This window comes from Cervus canadensis, chromosome 4 (assembly GCF_019320065.1).
Source record: "Cervus canadensis isolate Bull #8, Minnesota chromosome 4, ASM1932006v1, whole genome shotgun sequence".
In the NCBI taxonomy this organism is placed as follows: Eukaryota; Metazoa; Chordata; class Mammalia; order Artiodactyla; family Cervidae; genus Cervus; species Cervus canadensis.
This window is the reverse complement of record NC_057389.1, coordinates 15,067,917-15,083,596: the sequence shown is the minus strand read 5'-3', so window position 1 is coordinate 15,083,596 and position 15,680 is coordinate 15,067,917. Positions and strand designations below refer to the sequence as shown.

General features: G+C 38.4%; 1 protein-coding gene across 1 annotated transcript in view; it reads right to left on the bottom strand.

Moving 5' to 3' along the window:
- ELL2 (elongation factor for RNA polymerase II 2) overlaps positions 1–15,680 on the bottom strand; it is a 70,009-nt gene that overhangs the window by 50,385 nt on the left and 3,944 nt on the right. Inside the window, exon 2 of the mRNA XM_043464609.1 lies at positions 509–556. Coding sequence (XP_043320544.1) covers positions 509–556 — 48 coding nt within the window. The remainder of the gene's footprint in view (positions 1–508; positions 557–15,680) is intronic.

Here is a 15,680-nt window from a genome sequence, read left to right as displayed (position 1 = left end):
GTCCATTTTATTAGGGGTTATCACTTATTACACTTTCAAGTGCAGCGATGGAACAGACAATACTTTGTTTATTCTGTGTACTGGAAATATTTCTTAGTATGTACAATCAAAGAAATAAAGTCCATAGACAACAAAAGTTTGTTCATATTAACAATAATCACATAGTCATAACTTGCCTAAAATTAATGATTCTTTTCAGTTGCTTAATTGTGGTAAATAAAATATAATCTCTTAACACTATGATGTATGTTACAGTTCAAAAAAAGGTTAAAAGATCAAATAGCTATGACTTGGAAATAACAACTCTCAATATCTGTATCTGAATTACTTTTGAAATAAATCAAGAAGATAACTCAAGTCTTAAAAGTATCATAAATTTTCATTTAGTCACAAAGTTCACAAAATATGATCGACATTAATATATTAAGAGGCACAGGTGAAAACAAATTTTAAGACTTAAATATAATACTGTGTAAGATTAGATTTTTTGCTAAATAAGAGTACTCACCCCTTGGAGCCCTTGGAATTGAATTGAAGGTCGAAAAGGAATTAAATTCTATTAAAAGAAACATAAGAAACAAACAGATCAAACTTGGTTACTGGACACATAACTAAACGTTTAAACTTTAAGTCTATGCACCTGATCAGTGCCATAGTCTGTGAAAATCCTTCCATTACATACTTGGGTTTATATGTCATTATATTAAGATGTCTTGATAAATGACACCGCACTACCATTGACAGCACAACCGAGGGATCTTTGGCAGTGTAGCTAATCAGGTCTTTGAAAATGACTAACATGATTTGGCAAAAAATGATTAGTGTACTAATTCAATTTTACATTAAAAAAATATTCTTGCTTAGTTTCTTGATATATTTTTTTAAAGAGGTGGAGGAAAGCTAGAGATAATTAAAGGAACCTTGCAAAACCTTAACAGGATGCTAGTATAAAATTAAAACATTTGAGGATGAACTGTGGTTTCCATTTTCTCACATTTTAAAAAAATTAAATTTATTTAAAATTGAAGGATAATTGCTTTACAGTGTTGTGTTGGTTTCTGCCAGACACCAACACGAATCAGCCATAGGCACACCTCTGTCCCCACCCTCCCAGCTCCCTCCCCATCCCACCCTCTGGGCTGTTTGTTACAGAGCTCTGGTTTGAGTTCATACAGCAAATTCCTATTGTCTACTTTCCACATGGTAATGTAGGTTTTCAGTTACTCTGTCCATGTATCCCACCCTCTCCTTCCTTCATTTTCTCACACTTTACCAGAGATGAGTGTTTAGTTGAGGGTCAAACAAGTAACCAGTTCCATCATAAGCTTTTCATCAGGCGAATATAATTTCTAGAACAATGTTTTATTATGAGCTTTGTCCTCTTCCTAACTTTTTATATTTTCTCTTAGAGCTATGTATTTAAAAGAAAAGCTGTAATTGTAAATATCTACCATAGTCTCAGGTATAATTTTCTGTACCCAAAATCACCAGTATGGGACTGGTTTACTACTACGGGAATGCTCTCCCAAACTGGTAACAGAAATTCATGGGGAAATCAGATTTGGATAACATTTTAATAGTAACACATCAGCTATTTTTCATACCCTCATATCCAAATTCAATGCACAAAAACAAAAGCAGTGGTTTCTGGTCTCAACTCTACCTTAAAGAAGAATACAGAGGCACCCATGTGCCCCTCCCTTGCCACTCCACATTAACCACTGCTATCAGTTACGTCCGCAAACTGCAGATTGAAGTTTAGTGATCAGTATCACAGTAAACCAGAGAGAAATAAGGAAAGGATAAGTACTTTAAAAGATAGATCATCGGAATATAAAATCAAGTGGTAGCATTAACCGTCCTGTTATTATTTATAAAAATAGATAAACATCTTGGAGAAAACATAATAGACACTATTACCACTGTTCTACCACCATAAAGATAATTTAACTTTAGACTTATTAGCAGGATCAAAGTACTACTGGTTGACCAAGTTTATTTCTTGGTGTGGGAGATAATTTTTTGTAGTGATTCATTCCAATTCATGGCCTTTTATGAAAATATAAAATACAGATTAATGCTAATTTGAATTTCCTTAGAGGGAGAAAGCCTCACCCAAACGTACATTCCACAGCTAATCCTCTACCACAAGTAATGGCAGCTTGCCTGCAGAAGCCCTGGGGAGGCTCCCTTCAAGTGGGGAAGTAGGTGGTCCTCCAGTTTAGGCAACAGAGGTCCCGGTTCTAGATTTCAGAATACTTCAATCAGCCCCACCTCCTGCTCTCTCTTCAAATCCCAAACCCTAAACATCTCTTCTGAGGCTGAAGACACTTTCCTCCCTGACTCCTTGAAGGAAGGTTATCTTCAGCTCACCACTTGAATTTGAACTTCTTTATCAAGTTCATCAATTCTTCTTGGTCAAACAAATGCTAACTTTCCTCAGCTTTCAAACTGCTCACTTCTCCACTGGATATCACAGCTACCTTACACTTGGAGACGCCTGTCCTCCTAGCTCTCTGATCATGCCTTTTATTTCAAAAGCTAGGGCCCTCACTTACTTTCCTCTTGCTACATCTACTCTGTCCTGGAGGCTCACCCTGTCTGTCTGGTGATGACTCTGAATCTCTTCAGGATTCCTCAACTTGGCATTCCTCCAAAACTTGCAACTTAGCACTTGCCTAGGATATTTGCACCACAAACTCTCAGACAGTAAAACTGGCAAACACTAAACTACCCCTATGGAGAAGGAAATGGCAGCCCACTCCAGTGTTCTTGCCTGGAGAATCCCAGGAACAGCAGAGCCTGGTGGGCTGCCGTCTAAGGGGTCGCACAGAGTCGGACACGACTGAAGTGACTTAGCAGCAGCAGCAGCAAACTACCCCTAGGGCTTCCCTGGTGGCTCAGTGTAAAGAATCTGCCTGCCAAGCCGTCCAGGAGATGCTGGTTGGGTCCCTGGGACAGGAAGATCCCCTGGAGGAGAAGATGGCAACCCACTCCAGTATTCTTGCCTGGGAAATCCAATGGACAGAGGAGCCTGGTGGGCTACAGTCTGCAAGGTTGCAAGAGAGTTGGACAGACTGAGTGACTAAACTACAACAAACTGCCGCTGCCCCTCACCAAACTGGCACCTCTTTCCTACTTCCCGGCCAGGGTGCTTCTTTGTGGTTCTCCAGACTCACAACCGTAAATTTAACCTAAGAGTCTCTTTTCCTTCTCCTCTCACCACAGTTACTTAGGCATTCACACACTACTAGAATCCCAGAATTCCAAATCCAGAGATAATCCAGTTGCTACCCACCTACCTCCCGCTATATAACCACAATGGGCCATGTGTCCCATTAATAACTAAGCTGGGACCATAATCTAGGACTCAATCTTCCTGTTTTGCCATACTATTTTTTTCCTACTATCTTGGGCTCCACACACATCTGCTATGGCAGATCCAAAAGTTTGGGGGCTTGCTCCTTTATGCATAGAATTCACTTTTTAGTTAAAGAACATTTGAAAATAATTAAATATTAGGTTAAGTGCTGCTGGGAGGTGCAGTAAGGATTCTCCAAAAGGAGAAAAACACGGGTTAGAAGAGATACTAGAAAAGAGAAAAGGCTCATGGAAAAGATGGATCTTTTTTTTTTTTTTTTTAGCAATTCTGAAAAAACAAACTCCAAGGAAAAGGAGTGCCCTAAGCAAAAGAGCAAGGAGACAGGAATGGGTGGTGTGCGGATGGAGGGCAGGTCTCTGGGTGTGTGCAGCGTCCTTTCACATGTGAAACAGGACATAAGGACGAGAACTGGACCTAGTGATCCCTGGCTAATCTCTTCTTGACCTCAAAATGTGTCTTCAGTTTTAACTTCTATCCACTACTGCATAAATAGGACAGTAATTTAAATTTCCAACCTCAGAATTTTAAAAGGTTTATCACCCTGTGAACTAGCCCTACCCTAATCCCCTCCATTACTCCTTTAGGGATGGCCTTTAAGTCTTGCCTTTGACAGGATAAATGATTGGAGGCTCTTCTGATTTTTGGAATAAGAAAGTGAGTTCCTAAAAGAAATTGCTTCAGGGAAAGCAGCTCTTTCAGTCATGTATAAGAAAGATAGACAGGGATGAATCGCTAGGGAAAAGGATTAGATATCAGCTCCAGGGGATGTTTTATTTAGGAACACTCTGGTGATAAAGGCTTAAATTAGTATGACTTCATTTGGAGCCAACAGGAGATGGTGGAATGAGCAGACATTCCCAAGAAAGGATAAAATTGTGCTGAAGGTCTGAGTATCTCTCTCTCTCTCTCTCACACACACACACACACACACACACACACACACACGAAGTAAAGGTGGCTCAGGGCTCTCAATCATCATTTGGGGCCAACCTGCCCCAGGCTCTGGAGGAGGAAATGACACTCCAGTATTCTCGCCTGAAGAATCCCATGGACAGAGGAACCTGGAAGGCAGCAGTCCATGGGGTGGCAAAGAGTCAGACACGGCTAAGCAACTGAGCATGCATACACACGCATGCCCCGGACACCCTCAAATTAAGCTCAGTTTCTACTTTGAAAGTTCCTAGGCTGCTTCCAGGCCCCTATTACCCAGTACCTAAACAAAGGCCTTCCTCCCCTCCAGTCAGTCGGTTCAGTCGTCAGTCGTGTCCGACTCTTTGCGACCCCATGCACTGCAGCACGCCAGGCCTCCCTGTCCATCACCAACTTCCAGAGTTTACTCAAATCCATGTACGAGTCAGTGATGCCATCCAACCATCTCATCCTCTGTCGTCCCCTTCCCCTCCTGTCTTCAATCTTTTCCAGCATCAGGGTCTTTTCCAATGGGTCAGTTCTTCCCATCAGGTGACCGAAGTGTTGGAGTTTCAGCTTCAGCATCAGTCCTTCCAATCAACATTCAGGACTGATTTCCTTTAGGATGGACTGGTTGGATCTCCTTGCAGTCCAAGGGACTCTCATGAGTCTTCTCCAACACCACAGTTCAAAAGCATCAATTCTTCCCTTCCTTCAATTCCTTCCAAATGCTCCTCATTCAAATAGCTAGCAGAAGCTTTCTCAGATACCAGTTTGCAGTGCGTTCTATCAAAGCAAAACAAACTCTTCACACAGAAAGCAGATGCTCCAACTACAGGACAAACCAGTCTCATCTTTCATTTCCCAAATGTGGCTCAGCACTGTTAACATTTTTCAGTCTCTTTGTTTTGTAAACAATTTCCTCTCTATTTCTACTTCCTAACTGTTCCTTCAACCTGGCATAACTCCCCTAACACTACTTTGCCAATCCACATTAATCACTTAACATTCAAGTTTAAGATTAATTTCCTCAGCTAGGCTTTCCTTTGCCTGAATCAGGAATCAAAGACTCAGGTAAGTGTGAAAGAGACAGGATGTAAAGCAACAAGGAATGGTGAATACCTGGGGGATGAATGCCCAACTGAGAAAGGACTCACATTTTAAAATGTTAAACATTTCCTCACCAAACAAAATACTACTGCCACCATTTTACTCACGCTGAACTACGCCCACTTTAACTACCACTAGCTATTGTTTCTCCAGATGCTTGTGTCTGTGGTACCACGACACTGAGGGGTATTTTTGCATAAGTTGTCTTACTCCTGGTTGTTATGTTACAGAAGAGTCTAACACATATTTAACTTACAAGTACTTATATGCATTATGCTAAAAAATGTATTATAACATCATGTTGGCTATGGTCTCTTTATATGTGCAGTATCCAACTATACACATCATTTACTTTACTACTTGGGGTTGTATAGCACAAACACCACCACTATGCTGGACATCAACTTTGAACTTTCAAGAGTAATCTTGACATTACCCAACCTTTTGCCTGATGACTTGCATTCAGAACCTTACCTCCTGATATGCTTAGAGTTCTAGCTGTATTACTTGAAGCCTCAACAAAAATGACAACTTGTTCTTGTTTACATACTTTTGTAATGTACAGAGCATTTTTATACCCATAGCCTCAACTGAGGCCTTCTAAAACCAGCTGTGGGCGGGAGGAAGGCATCATCACCTCCTGTTTCAGAGGGAGATAAGTGAGTCTCCAACAGGCAGAGTTCATTGCTTGAGATCACCCAGCCACTGGTTAGCAGAGCTGGACCTCAAATCCTGCTTTCTGAATCTCAAATACAGAACCCTTTCCTTCTCTTGCCTCTGTAATAGGTTCTCTCCCTGCCCTGAACATGTAAAGGCACTTAAATGCTCATTCAGCTCTTCTGGCGCTTTGTTTCCAAGGAAAATGAATTTCATAAAATCACTGCAATTTTCAAGGCTCCATTTCTAACTAAATAAAAACTTAAAAAAAAAAATAGTTTTTTCTTTTTTCTCCCCTGTAAGGACCATGCATAGTAAAGGAACATATATAAATATTGTGTTAACATTTTTTATTGAAAAAATAAAACCCTCATCCATGGAGTAGTTGTGGGTGTTTATCTAAACACAATAAACTGGGATTACTGTTACTGATAAACTCTTTTAAGATATCTAACAAGCTAGAAGAGAAAAATATATGAGAGCCTTAAATCCATTATTAATTTTAATCCCAATTTTAGACAAGAAGATGTTAGGTACTATAGTTCTTGAATTTTTTCTTTTTTTTTTTTTAAAGTAACAAGAGACAGCTAGAATGCTATACCACTTTTTATGCATCTGACTACCGTGTTAATAGCAAAGGGACCAGGAATAAGTTCTAAAAGTCAATACCATTATATGTCTCAAGCACATTCCTTTTTCATCTAAATCTTTTTAGCCTAATTTTAACTACACAAGCATAACCTCAACTCACTGTATATTTTAAAATGCAATCCAGTTTTAAAAGATAAATTACAGGTGGCCAAATATGATATGGCATGTTTTACAGTAATGTTTAACTTACTAAGTACATTTCCATTACAAATGGAATTTCAGCAGGACTTCAACTTTTGATTTTTAGCTTTAATTAAATATTTGCAGCAAGTAGCTCTTTTGAAAATCAAGTAACTCTATAGTTTAACTGAATAGTAGTTGAGTTATAAATAAGATAGTGATCTGGTCTCTTCGTCCAGCCAAGAAACACAATGCAGACTGGTACTGACTAGGGTAACCCCTTTTGATAAATAAATGCTTCAACCACCTGATAAAGGTGATGCTTTGTAGTCAAAAGATTCTGTTCAACTCTTATTTGGTTCACTGCTTTTAGAGTTCCTTGAATTAACCCTCTTATTTATTTCTCAGGGAATGCAGGGCATTCTTAAGCTTAGAATAAAAGTGTAGACAATACTAAAATGCTCAAAAGTTTAGTTATGTTCTTGAAAACTGCCATTATAATAAGCCAACTACTGCAACAAAAACTGCTCTATGACTAAAGAAATCTATGTCCACTTATTCCCAGGGACTATTCCTTGCAATATATCAGGACTGTAAAAGTAATACATAATTTACTAAGTAATTTTACTATGCAATCTTAATTGTACTGAGTAATTTTAATTTCTTCTTTAAAATTTTAATTTATTTTTGGCTGTGCTGGGTCTTTGTTGTCACATGCAGGTTGTGGTGAGTAGGGGCTCTTCTCTAGTTGTGGTGCAAGGCCCTAGTTCCTCTGGGCCTGTAGGATCTTCCCAGACCAGGGATTGAACCCATGTCCCCTGTATTGGCAGGTGGATCTTAATCAGTGGACCACCAGGGCAGTCCCAGTAATTTAAATTCCTGATAGGATTCTTTCAGAGAAGAAGAGAAGGGGCAAGGCTCTGGTTTCTTTGGGGATTAAATAAAAAGAGAGTAGGGAATCCCTGGTGGCTCAGTGGTAAAGAATCCACCTGAGATGCAGGAGACATGGGTTTGATCCCTGGGTCCAGAAGATCCCCTGGAGAAGAAAATGGCAACCTATCCCAGTATTTTTGCCTGGGAAATCCCAGGGACAGAGGAGCCTGGTGGGCTACAGTCCATGGAGTTGCAAGAGTCAGACCAACTTAGTGATTAAACCACCACCACAAGAAGAGAGTTATTCTATAAAAGTTGTTACAAACATCTCTTGATTATTTACATATTGCTCATCCCTCAGGACAAATTAAATCTATGGTTACTTTTACTTTATCAACCACTTTTGGTTTTGTCAACATACAACCATAAGAAATAGACTTCTGGCCTAGAAAAGAGTGATTTCTCTAAGAAACACATTATAGAGGTCTAACTTTATTCTCTAAGGTTAGAGATATACTTGAAATACCTTCAGTTTCCCTTCTGCACCCATCATGGAGCTTTGACTCAAGTTACTTCTTGAATTATTTAAAATTAACCAATAGGTATTTATTAAATACTTTGCTTTTTATCTGAGTACCTAAGCCATATTGTAAGTCATGGTAGAGACAGTGCAAAAAGAAAAAATTCCAAAGTCAAATATAACTTTGGAACTTTGTCAAAACCAGAAAACTTTCTATAAACGGTCATGTACCAGGTGACTGCTTTAAGTGAGATTGTTTTAGGAAATGATTATAGCTACCTAGTTACTATTTATTGAGTGCTTAAAATGTGTCAGGCCAGTGTAATCATTTTTACTATTACCTCTGGGAGTTCTCAGAATACCCTTGTTGGGTAGATACTATTATCTGCACTTCTCAAGAAAACCCTGTGAAATCGCATAAGGTTGCACAGCTTTAAAAAGTGACTTGGAGCTCAGACTCTGGCCTGTGTCACTTTAAGAACTGTGCTCTTGCCCACTGCTCTAGACAAGTTAGGTTCTCCAACTCCTCCTTAACAACAGTTACATAAAACGTGAAATAGCTGAAAGCTAGAGAATTAAGAACTGATAGGAATAAATAGCTTTTGGGGGGAAGCACTGTTTTGGTTTTGCACTACAGCTTAAGGAAAATATCTGGTGGCACCTGAATTTGTTTTCACTTATGCAGGTAAATAGTAAAAAGTATTTATGACTTATCCTGGGATATGATTTGTTTAAGATACATCTTTCTTTCATTCCTAAAGAGGTACTATACTATTTCAAGAACTTGCGGTTATAATCCTTTAATTTAAGAAGTCATTTAATTCTGCTCTTCAAATCGTCACCTGATAGAATAACCAAAGACTATTCAATAATTATATTTTTAACCGTGGTAATAAAAAAGAAAAATTCTAGGTAGGGAAAGAAGAGGAAGGGAAAAAAAAAAAAAAAAAGATGGAGCTAAAGCAGAAAATCCCTGGAGAGGAAAATGGCAACCCACTCCAGTATTCTTGCCTGGAAAAGTTCCATGCACAGAGGAGGCTGGTAGGCTGCAGTACATGGGTGCAAAGAGTCGGACATGACTTAGTGGCTAACAAAAGCAGAATATAGCACAGGAAATCAGACAGTTAATCCTGAAATAAAATATATTCAGCTCTTGTCAAAGGTGGTAATATGTTTAGAATGATAGTATGAATGTGAAATTTCAGGGTAATCCAAAGCTATCTTTTACTAAATGCCCCCACCACCACCCTGGACCCAAAGAGAAAGAGAGAATCAGAAAGTTTCACAAAAGCTGGTATTTTGCTTTCCCAGTCAACCCAACTTTACACATAGGAGAAACTCGTTCTCTGCAGTTTTAGAAGAACCATATTAAAGAGCATATGGAATAAAGAATAATTTTTTTCTAGCCATTACAGCATGGAAAAGAATGAAACATAAAGGAGAGTATCAAAAGGGCAATGAGAAGTAAAAAACCCTGATCTATTTAACACAATCCTTGTTTTTAAAGAGTTTCTGGAAAACTGTAGTTCTCTGATGTAGGCCAAAGTGAAAAAAAAAAATTGTCTAAAATGTTACTATTTCATACAACTATTTAAAGGAACATGGAAAGCAAAAATCCAAACTGAACAACTGCCTGAAAAGTTAGTTACTGTGAACCAGACCTTATAACAATATTTGAAGCATAATATACCATCTTTTTTCAAAGAGAGAACTTAATGTAGACTTTATAACTGTGTAAATAAACTTATACATCAAATCTGACTATAAATACAAATAAAGATTTGTTCCTTGTGATCCTGATCTCTAGTAAGGTATAAGGAGAAACAGTAAAATAAACTTGTATTAGAAGATGGGTATTATTTTTAAAATACTAGAAATTTATAAAATGAAGCATCTACAACAAAGGGAGCTATTAGAAACCTTGAAACTTGGAGACGACATGATCACACTTAAGTGTTTTAAAAAGGTCACTCTGGCTGCTGCACAGAGAATGGACTCCTGGAGGAAGAGTGGAAGCTTGGAGGCTAGCTGGAAGTCCATGGCACTGGTCCTCAAGAGAGATGAGGTTGGCTGGGTGTAGAGTGGTGGTGATGGATGAGGTTAGATTTCATTTGAAGAATGACAGAACTTACTGTAAGGATCAATTAAGTCAAGAAAAGAGGAGATAAATCAAGGTAAACCAGTCAATTACTAGGCAACTGGGAATAAGTGCTGCCATGTACTGAAATGGGGAACAGTCACAAAGATGTAGGTCTGAGGAATGAAATCAAGAACTGTGTCTGGGACTGTTCCGTTTGAGATAACCTCTTACACTTTGATAAAGAGATGAGATGTTGAAAATTGGTGCCTGGAAACAGAGGAAGGTTGGAGCTGGAGATAAACATTTGGAGGTCATTAACATACAGATGACATTTAAATCCTCAGGACTAGACAAGCTCCCCTAGGGAAGTGAAGAGAGGAAGGAACTAGGATCTCCAACTTCCACAGGCCAGTCCAGCAGAGGCTCGTCAGCAGAGGAGACTGAGAATGGGCAGGGCAGTGGGAGAAAAACCAGGAAAGTGTTTCTAACAGGAAAGAGCAGTCAACTGGGTGGCGTGATAAGGGACGGGGAGATTGACACTGGATTTGCCAACAGAGGACCTAGTCAGGTGCAACCTCAGGGATGTGACGGACACAACCCAAGTGGAGTGGGCTGGGCAGGGGACAGGAGATGAGAAAGGCAACACTACTTCTCAGATCCATTCACAACTACTCTTTCTCTCTTTAGGTGTCCCCTTGCACACAGACTTTATTGCACTTTTTAATTTAATTTTAATGTCTGCTTGTGACTACTAAGACATGAGTACTTTCTTAAGGCAGGGACCATTACTGACTTATCCAGTGCCTAGTTCTATGCCTGCACATGTCAGAAGATAAACATTGGCTAAATGAATATTTGATAGTTCTAGAAATAATCCCTACTCCTACCTCTTAGTCTTTTATTAAAGAAAAACATTTTTTTCAACTGAGTTTTAACCACATGGATGTGTTTTCTGGTTATCTGAGGCATCATAGTTTCAGCAATGAAAACCAAAAGCCATGATACTAAGTAAATGTCTTTTTAAAAAATATGCTAACACTTAAGTTTACAGGTAAGCATATTTAGATCCTAAAGTATCTCAGAGAATCTTATTAGAAAGTTCAAGCCTAGTTCCTTCCTTGTACCAGCTCACTGTTCATGAGAAAAGTCTTCTAGCCAAGGTTATCTCTATGGACCACGAACCAAATGATCATAACTAGTCTATGACAATGTATATGTATAACAAAGGCTTCATGTACTCATGATTATTTTTTAGTTTGTTTTTCACAAACTGTCAAACAAAAAGAATCAAAAACATTGAAACAGAAATGAAAGTAATCCCCTTTCAAGGCCTTTAGGAATCATTTTAAAATGATGTTTGAAATGTAAATCCAGGAACATTATAGAGTTACTTAATGTTTCAATAATTACTTGGGACAGAAACCACGGAAGGTCTGATCTTCATGTAAAAATCAAATTCAATTTTCATATTATCTGTACTCTATGACAGTCTTGAGTGAAATTTATAGAGAAGGTTATTGAATAAAGGGAGCCTACAAAAATACAAACAAAAATTTTAAATACCTGTTCAGAACCAAAATTTCTTCTACCTAGTAATTTCAACTTCCCCCAAAACATCACCAATCCCCAAAATTTCCACCCAAATGGAAAAGTTTGAAACGTGTAAATAGTATGGCATTGTTCTAGTCTCGACTTAGACCCAAATATACTTCTCAGATATAGAACAGCTAATCAAACCTAAGTCTCCTCATCACCAAACAAAGGACTGAGTGAAGAATATGGTACTTTCTCTCCCCCACCCTATCCTACCCTCCCACTGCTTCCAATTTCTCTACTAAGGGTACCCTCCTAGTGCTGATGGCTAGAAATTTCAATTCAACCCTGTTCTTATAAAACCTGGTGTTACATTCCATAGATTCTATTCCTCTATAGTATCTTGTCTCCCACTGTATTCCTAGTTTACATTCCACTCCTCTGATCTTGACCATGTACTTCTTCCTAACTTGTCTACCTCCTTCCAGATGCATCTTACATTAACCATGCACAGAGTCCAGAATAATCCTAAAGCATTAGCTCAATCACCTCAACTTTCTAATCAGTGTCTCCCCAGTTTTGACAGAGTAAACTCCAATCTGCTCCAGTCTCCCTTTCCTCTCTTAAATCCAGTTATATTTTCTGCCGAACATGAGGGTAAAGGACCAGGGTCTTCCTTGCAATTCTCAAAGCCTGATTTAGCTTTTCCACTTCTGCCCCTTCCTTGCCTGTCCTTCTGAAGATGTGATTCCCTCATCTAGTCTCTGCCTGTTAAAGCCCTTTAAGGTCCAAAGCTGCTGTTTAGACCAATAACATATAGGAACCCCAACAAGAAAGAAACTTATGTTATCTGTCTAACAACCTAGTTATTAAACTAGTAGCCAAATGCTCTGACTACTGAGTTCCATTCAAGGTGCTAATTTGATTCATGAATCTTTAAGGAGCACATACGTGTGTGCTAAGTTGCTTCAGTCGTGTCCAACTCTGTGCAACCCTATGGATTGTAGCCCACCAGGCTCCTCTGTCCATGGGATTCTCCAGGTAACAATCCTGGGGTGGACTGCCATGCCCTCCTCCAGGGGATCTTCCTGACCCAGGGATCGAATGCGCATCTATTATGTCTCCTGCATTGGCAGGTGGGTTCTTTATCACTAGCACCACCTGGGAAACCCTTAAGGGGCATACAGTCTAATTAATGAGATTCCCTCTTCTTATATCCTATATTAAACTGCTAGCTGTGAAATCCCAGGTTTGGCCTTTGCAGGCAAAGTATTAGTGGAGGCCCTTAAACCAGTTTTTCCTAAAGATTTAACACGGCTATCAAGAGCCATAAGGCCACAACCAAAATTGTAGATAGGCAGATAAACCGAAAGGAGGGGAAGGGAGAGAGGGAAAGAAAAGAAAGCAATTTTCATGGTAAATCTGACCTGATTTATGCCATGTTTTTCCAGTTTAAATTTAGCTGTAGAGACAGTCATTAATTTACTGTATCCTACTCCATACCTGCTTTTCTAGATTTCTGCATTAACTCATGGGAAACATCCTATGGAGCTGAGATATGCAGGCAAGTCAAATGTGCTGCGAGCATACACATGCTGTCTTCTCTATTCTAAAACTCTACTCATCTTACACAAAGAAATGCCCATTTCATCACATTTTAGGGACATCTTCTTCAATACTCCAAATACATTTGACCCAAACTGGCAAATACTTGGCCTGAACTCTGATGCTAGGCTCCTGATCCTCTCTGTAGTCACTGCAAATTGTTAAAAATGACCCAGCACAGCTTCCATAGTTTTTTTTTTTTTTCTAAACAAGTGCAAATAGAAAAGTTGAATCTGGTGATTGTCCTTGATAAGCTTTCCTGTAAATCATTCCAAGAATTTTATACCCCTTTCCTTTTAAATTCTCTTCTTGAACACATTCCAATCCTTCACATATGTTCTTTCTTTCTCAATTCTGGTGCCAAGGTTCCCTGTCTATCCCTTCAGGCAATCTGGCCACTGCTTTTCACTAGGAGGAGCACCCTTTTTTGCACTGAACACCTGATCATCTGAATAAACTTTTCACATATTGCAAAATGGGGCACAGATTTGACTTTACTTGATACAAAGCTTTTTCAGATCAAGTTCAGCCTCAAGATGGGTTTAAGTTAAAGTCAGTAAGATTAACCTATTTAAATTAAAACTGGCTATATGAAAAAACTGCAACAGAAGGACTCTGCTAAGGCAAACCTCATTGTTTCACTTAGTAAACATGTCAGCACAGTGGCAGCTCTGTGCTGGCAGGTCTGGATGCTTGAGTGGTACCCTTAAGAACAGGTCCTTCTGTATTTATTAACAGCAGATTATTGAACACATACGTACACATCCAGAATTGTTTGAGGGCAGGCACAAAAAAGGAAGAGACAGGAAAAAGTAAGGCGTGTGTCTTTTTGTGCCTTAAACCACGATGGATCAAACGCCAATACCTTTACTTGGTGAAAAGAAAGGAGAGGAGAGGATGTCTCCTGCCCCATGACCTGTGGGGTGAGCGATTTCATAAGATCACGGAGCACATTAAAGGGAACTGTGATGAAGGACAGTAACTTCAGAGGTTTAAATAAGACTTTATGCTTTGACTAGAAATAACAGAATCTGATAAAACTGAATGAGACTGAATTCCTCATACAAAACTAAATGTAAGTGTATTTGTACACATTTTCGAAACACTATCATTTTCCTAGAAGACACTCATCAAAGCAGGAAAATTTATTTAAAGCCAATAACTGGATTTGACAAGAGAATGCATTAACAGAACCCTTAAAGCATCTCCTTTCTCATGCTCAGGCACAGAGAATGAATGGCTCCTGCCTAGAGATGCATCTATGCAAGACTTTTGCGTAACAGTTGGACAAACATGATAGTATTATTTGAGCGACCACCTTTGAAACTTTGAGTAAACATTAAAAAAAAAAAAAAAATCAACAGGCTCAGCAATGGCAGATTCTGAAAACAATATTTTGATAAGGTTTTTGTTACTGCAAAATGACTTACTCAAATGTCAAAATAAAGCCAGCTACACATTACTGAAGGAATTGGCTAAAATAAGCTTTAGAATTTTAGGGTTTGATTTAAAACACTTTTAAGATATATCTGGGAGAAATATGTAATTATAGTAACATATAAAATGTATTTAAATGTATAGGGATTTAAATTAAATCATTTAAAATGTATAGGGATTATATAGACCATAAATTCAGACATGAATTAGAATGCCTATAAAGTTGTAATATGTGATTTTGTTTAGTAACTTGTAATTTCATTCAAAATAACTATGGGGGGAAAAAGTAGCTTTGCAATATATACTGAATATCTGTATCAGTATTTTGAGTTCATTCTGCAAACCATGAAAATAACTTTCCAATTAATACTTTTTTGTATATAATCAACTGGAAACTGTTTCTGTATGCAAACTGAGTGAAAAACAATTTCTAGGAGATATTTACTCCAACTATAACTCCTATTCCTGAACTCACAATGTCTCTATCCCCCACCCTAATCTCTGTTTAAAAGGTTCCCAAATAGCATTTTTCATTTCTTCTCTAAAAATAGAAAACTTGAGTAATGAAGGTCAATTAAGTTTGTTTGTCTTGAAACAGTGAGGAATTGTTTCCAATTAAAGATTCTGTTTCCATGGACTCTAATAATTTCAGATACTTGCCCAATTACATCTAGAGAACTTCTGTATTTAGCCTAAGTCATAGTTTCCTAAAATTCCTAAATGTACCTCCCTGAAGTCTTAGGTCAAGTAGGTTAATTTAGGAAAATCCAATGGACAAAATAATCTGGATAAAAATAACTCTG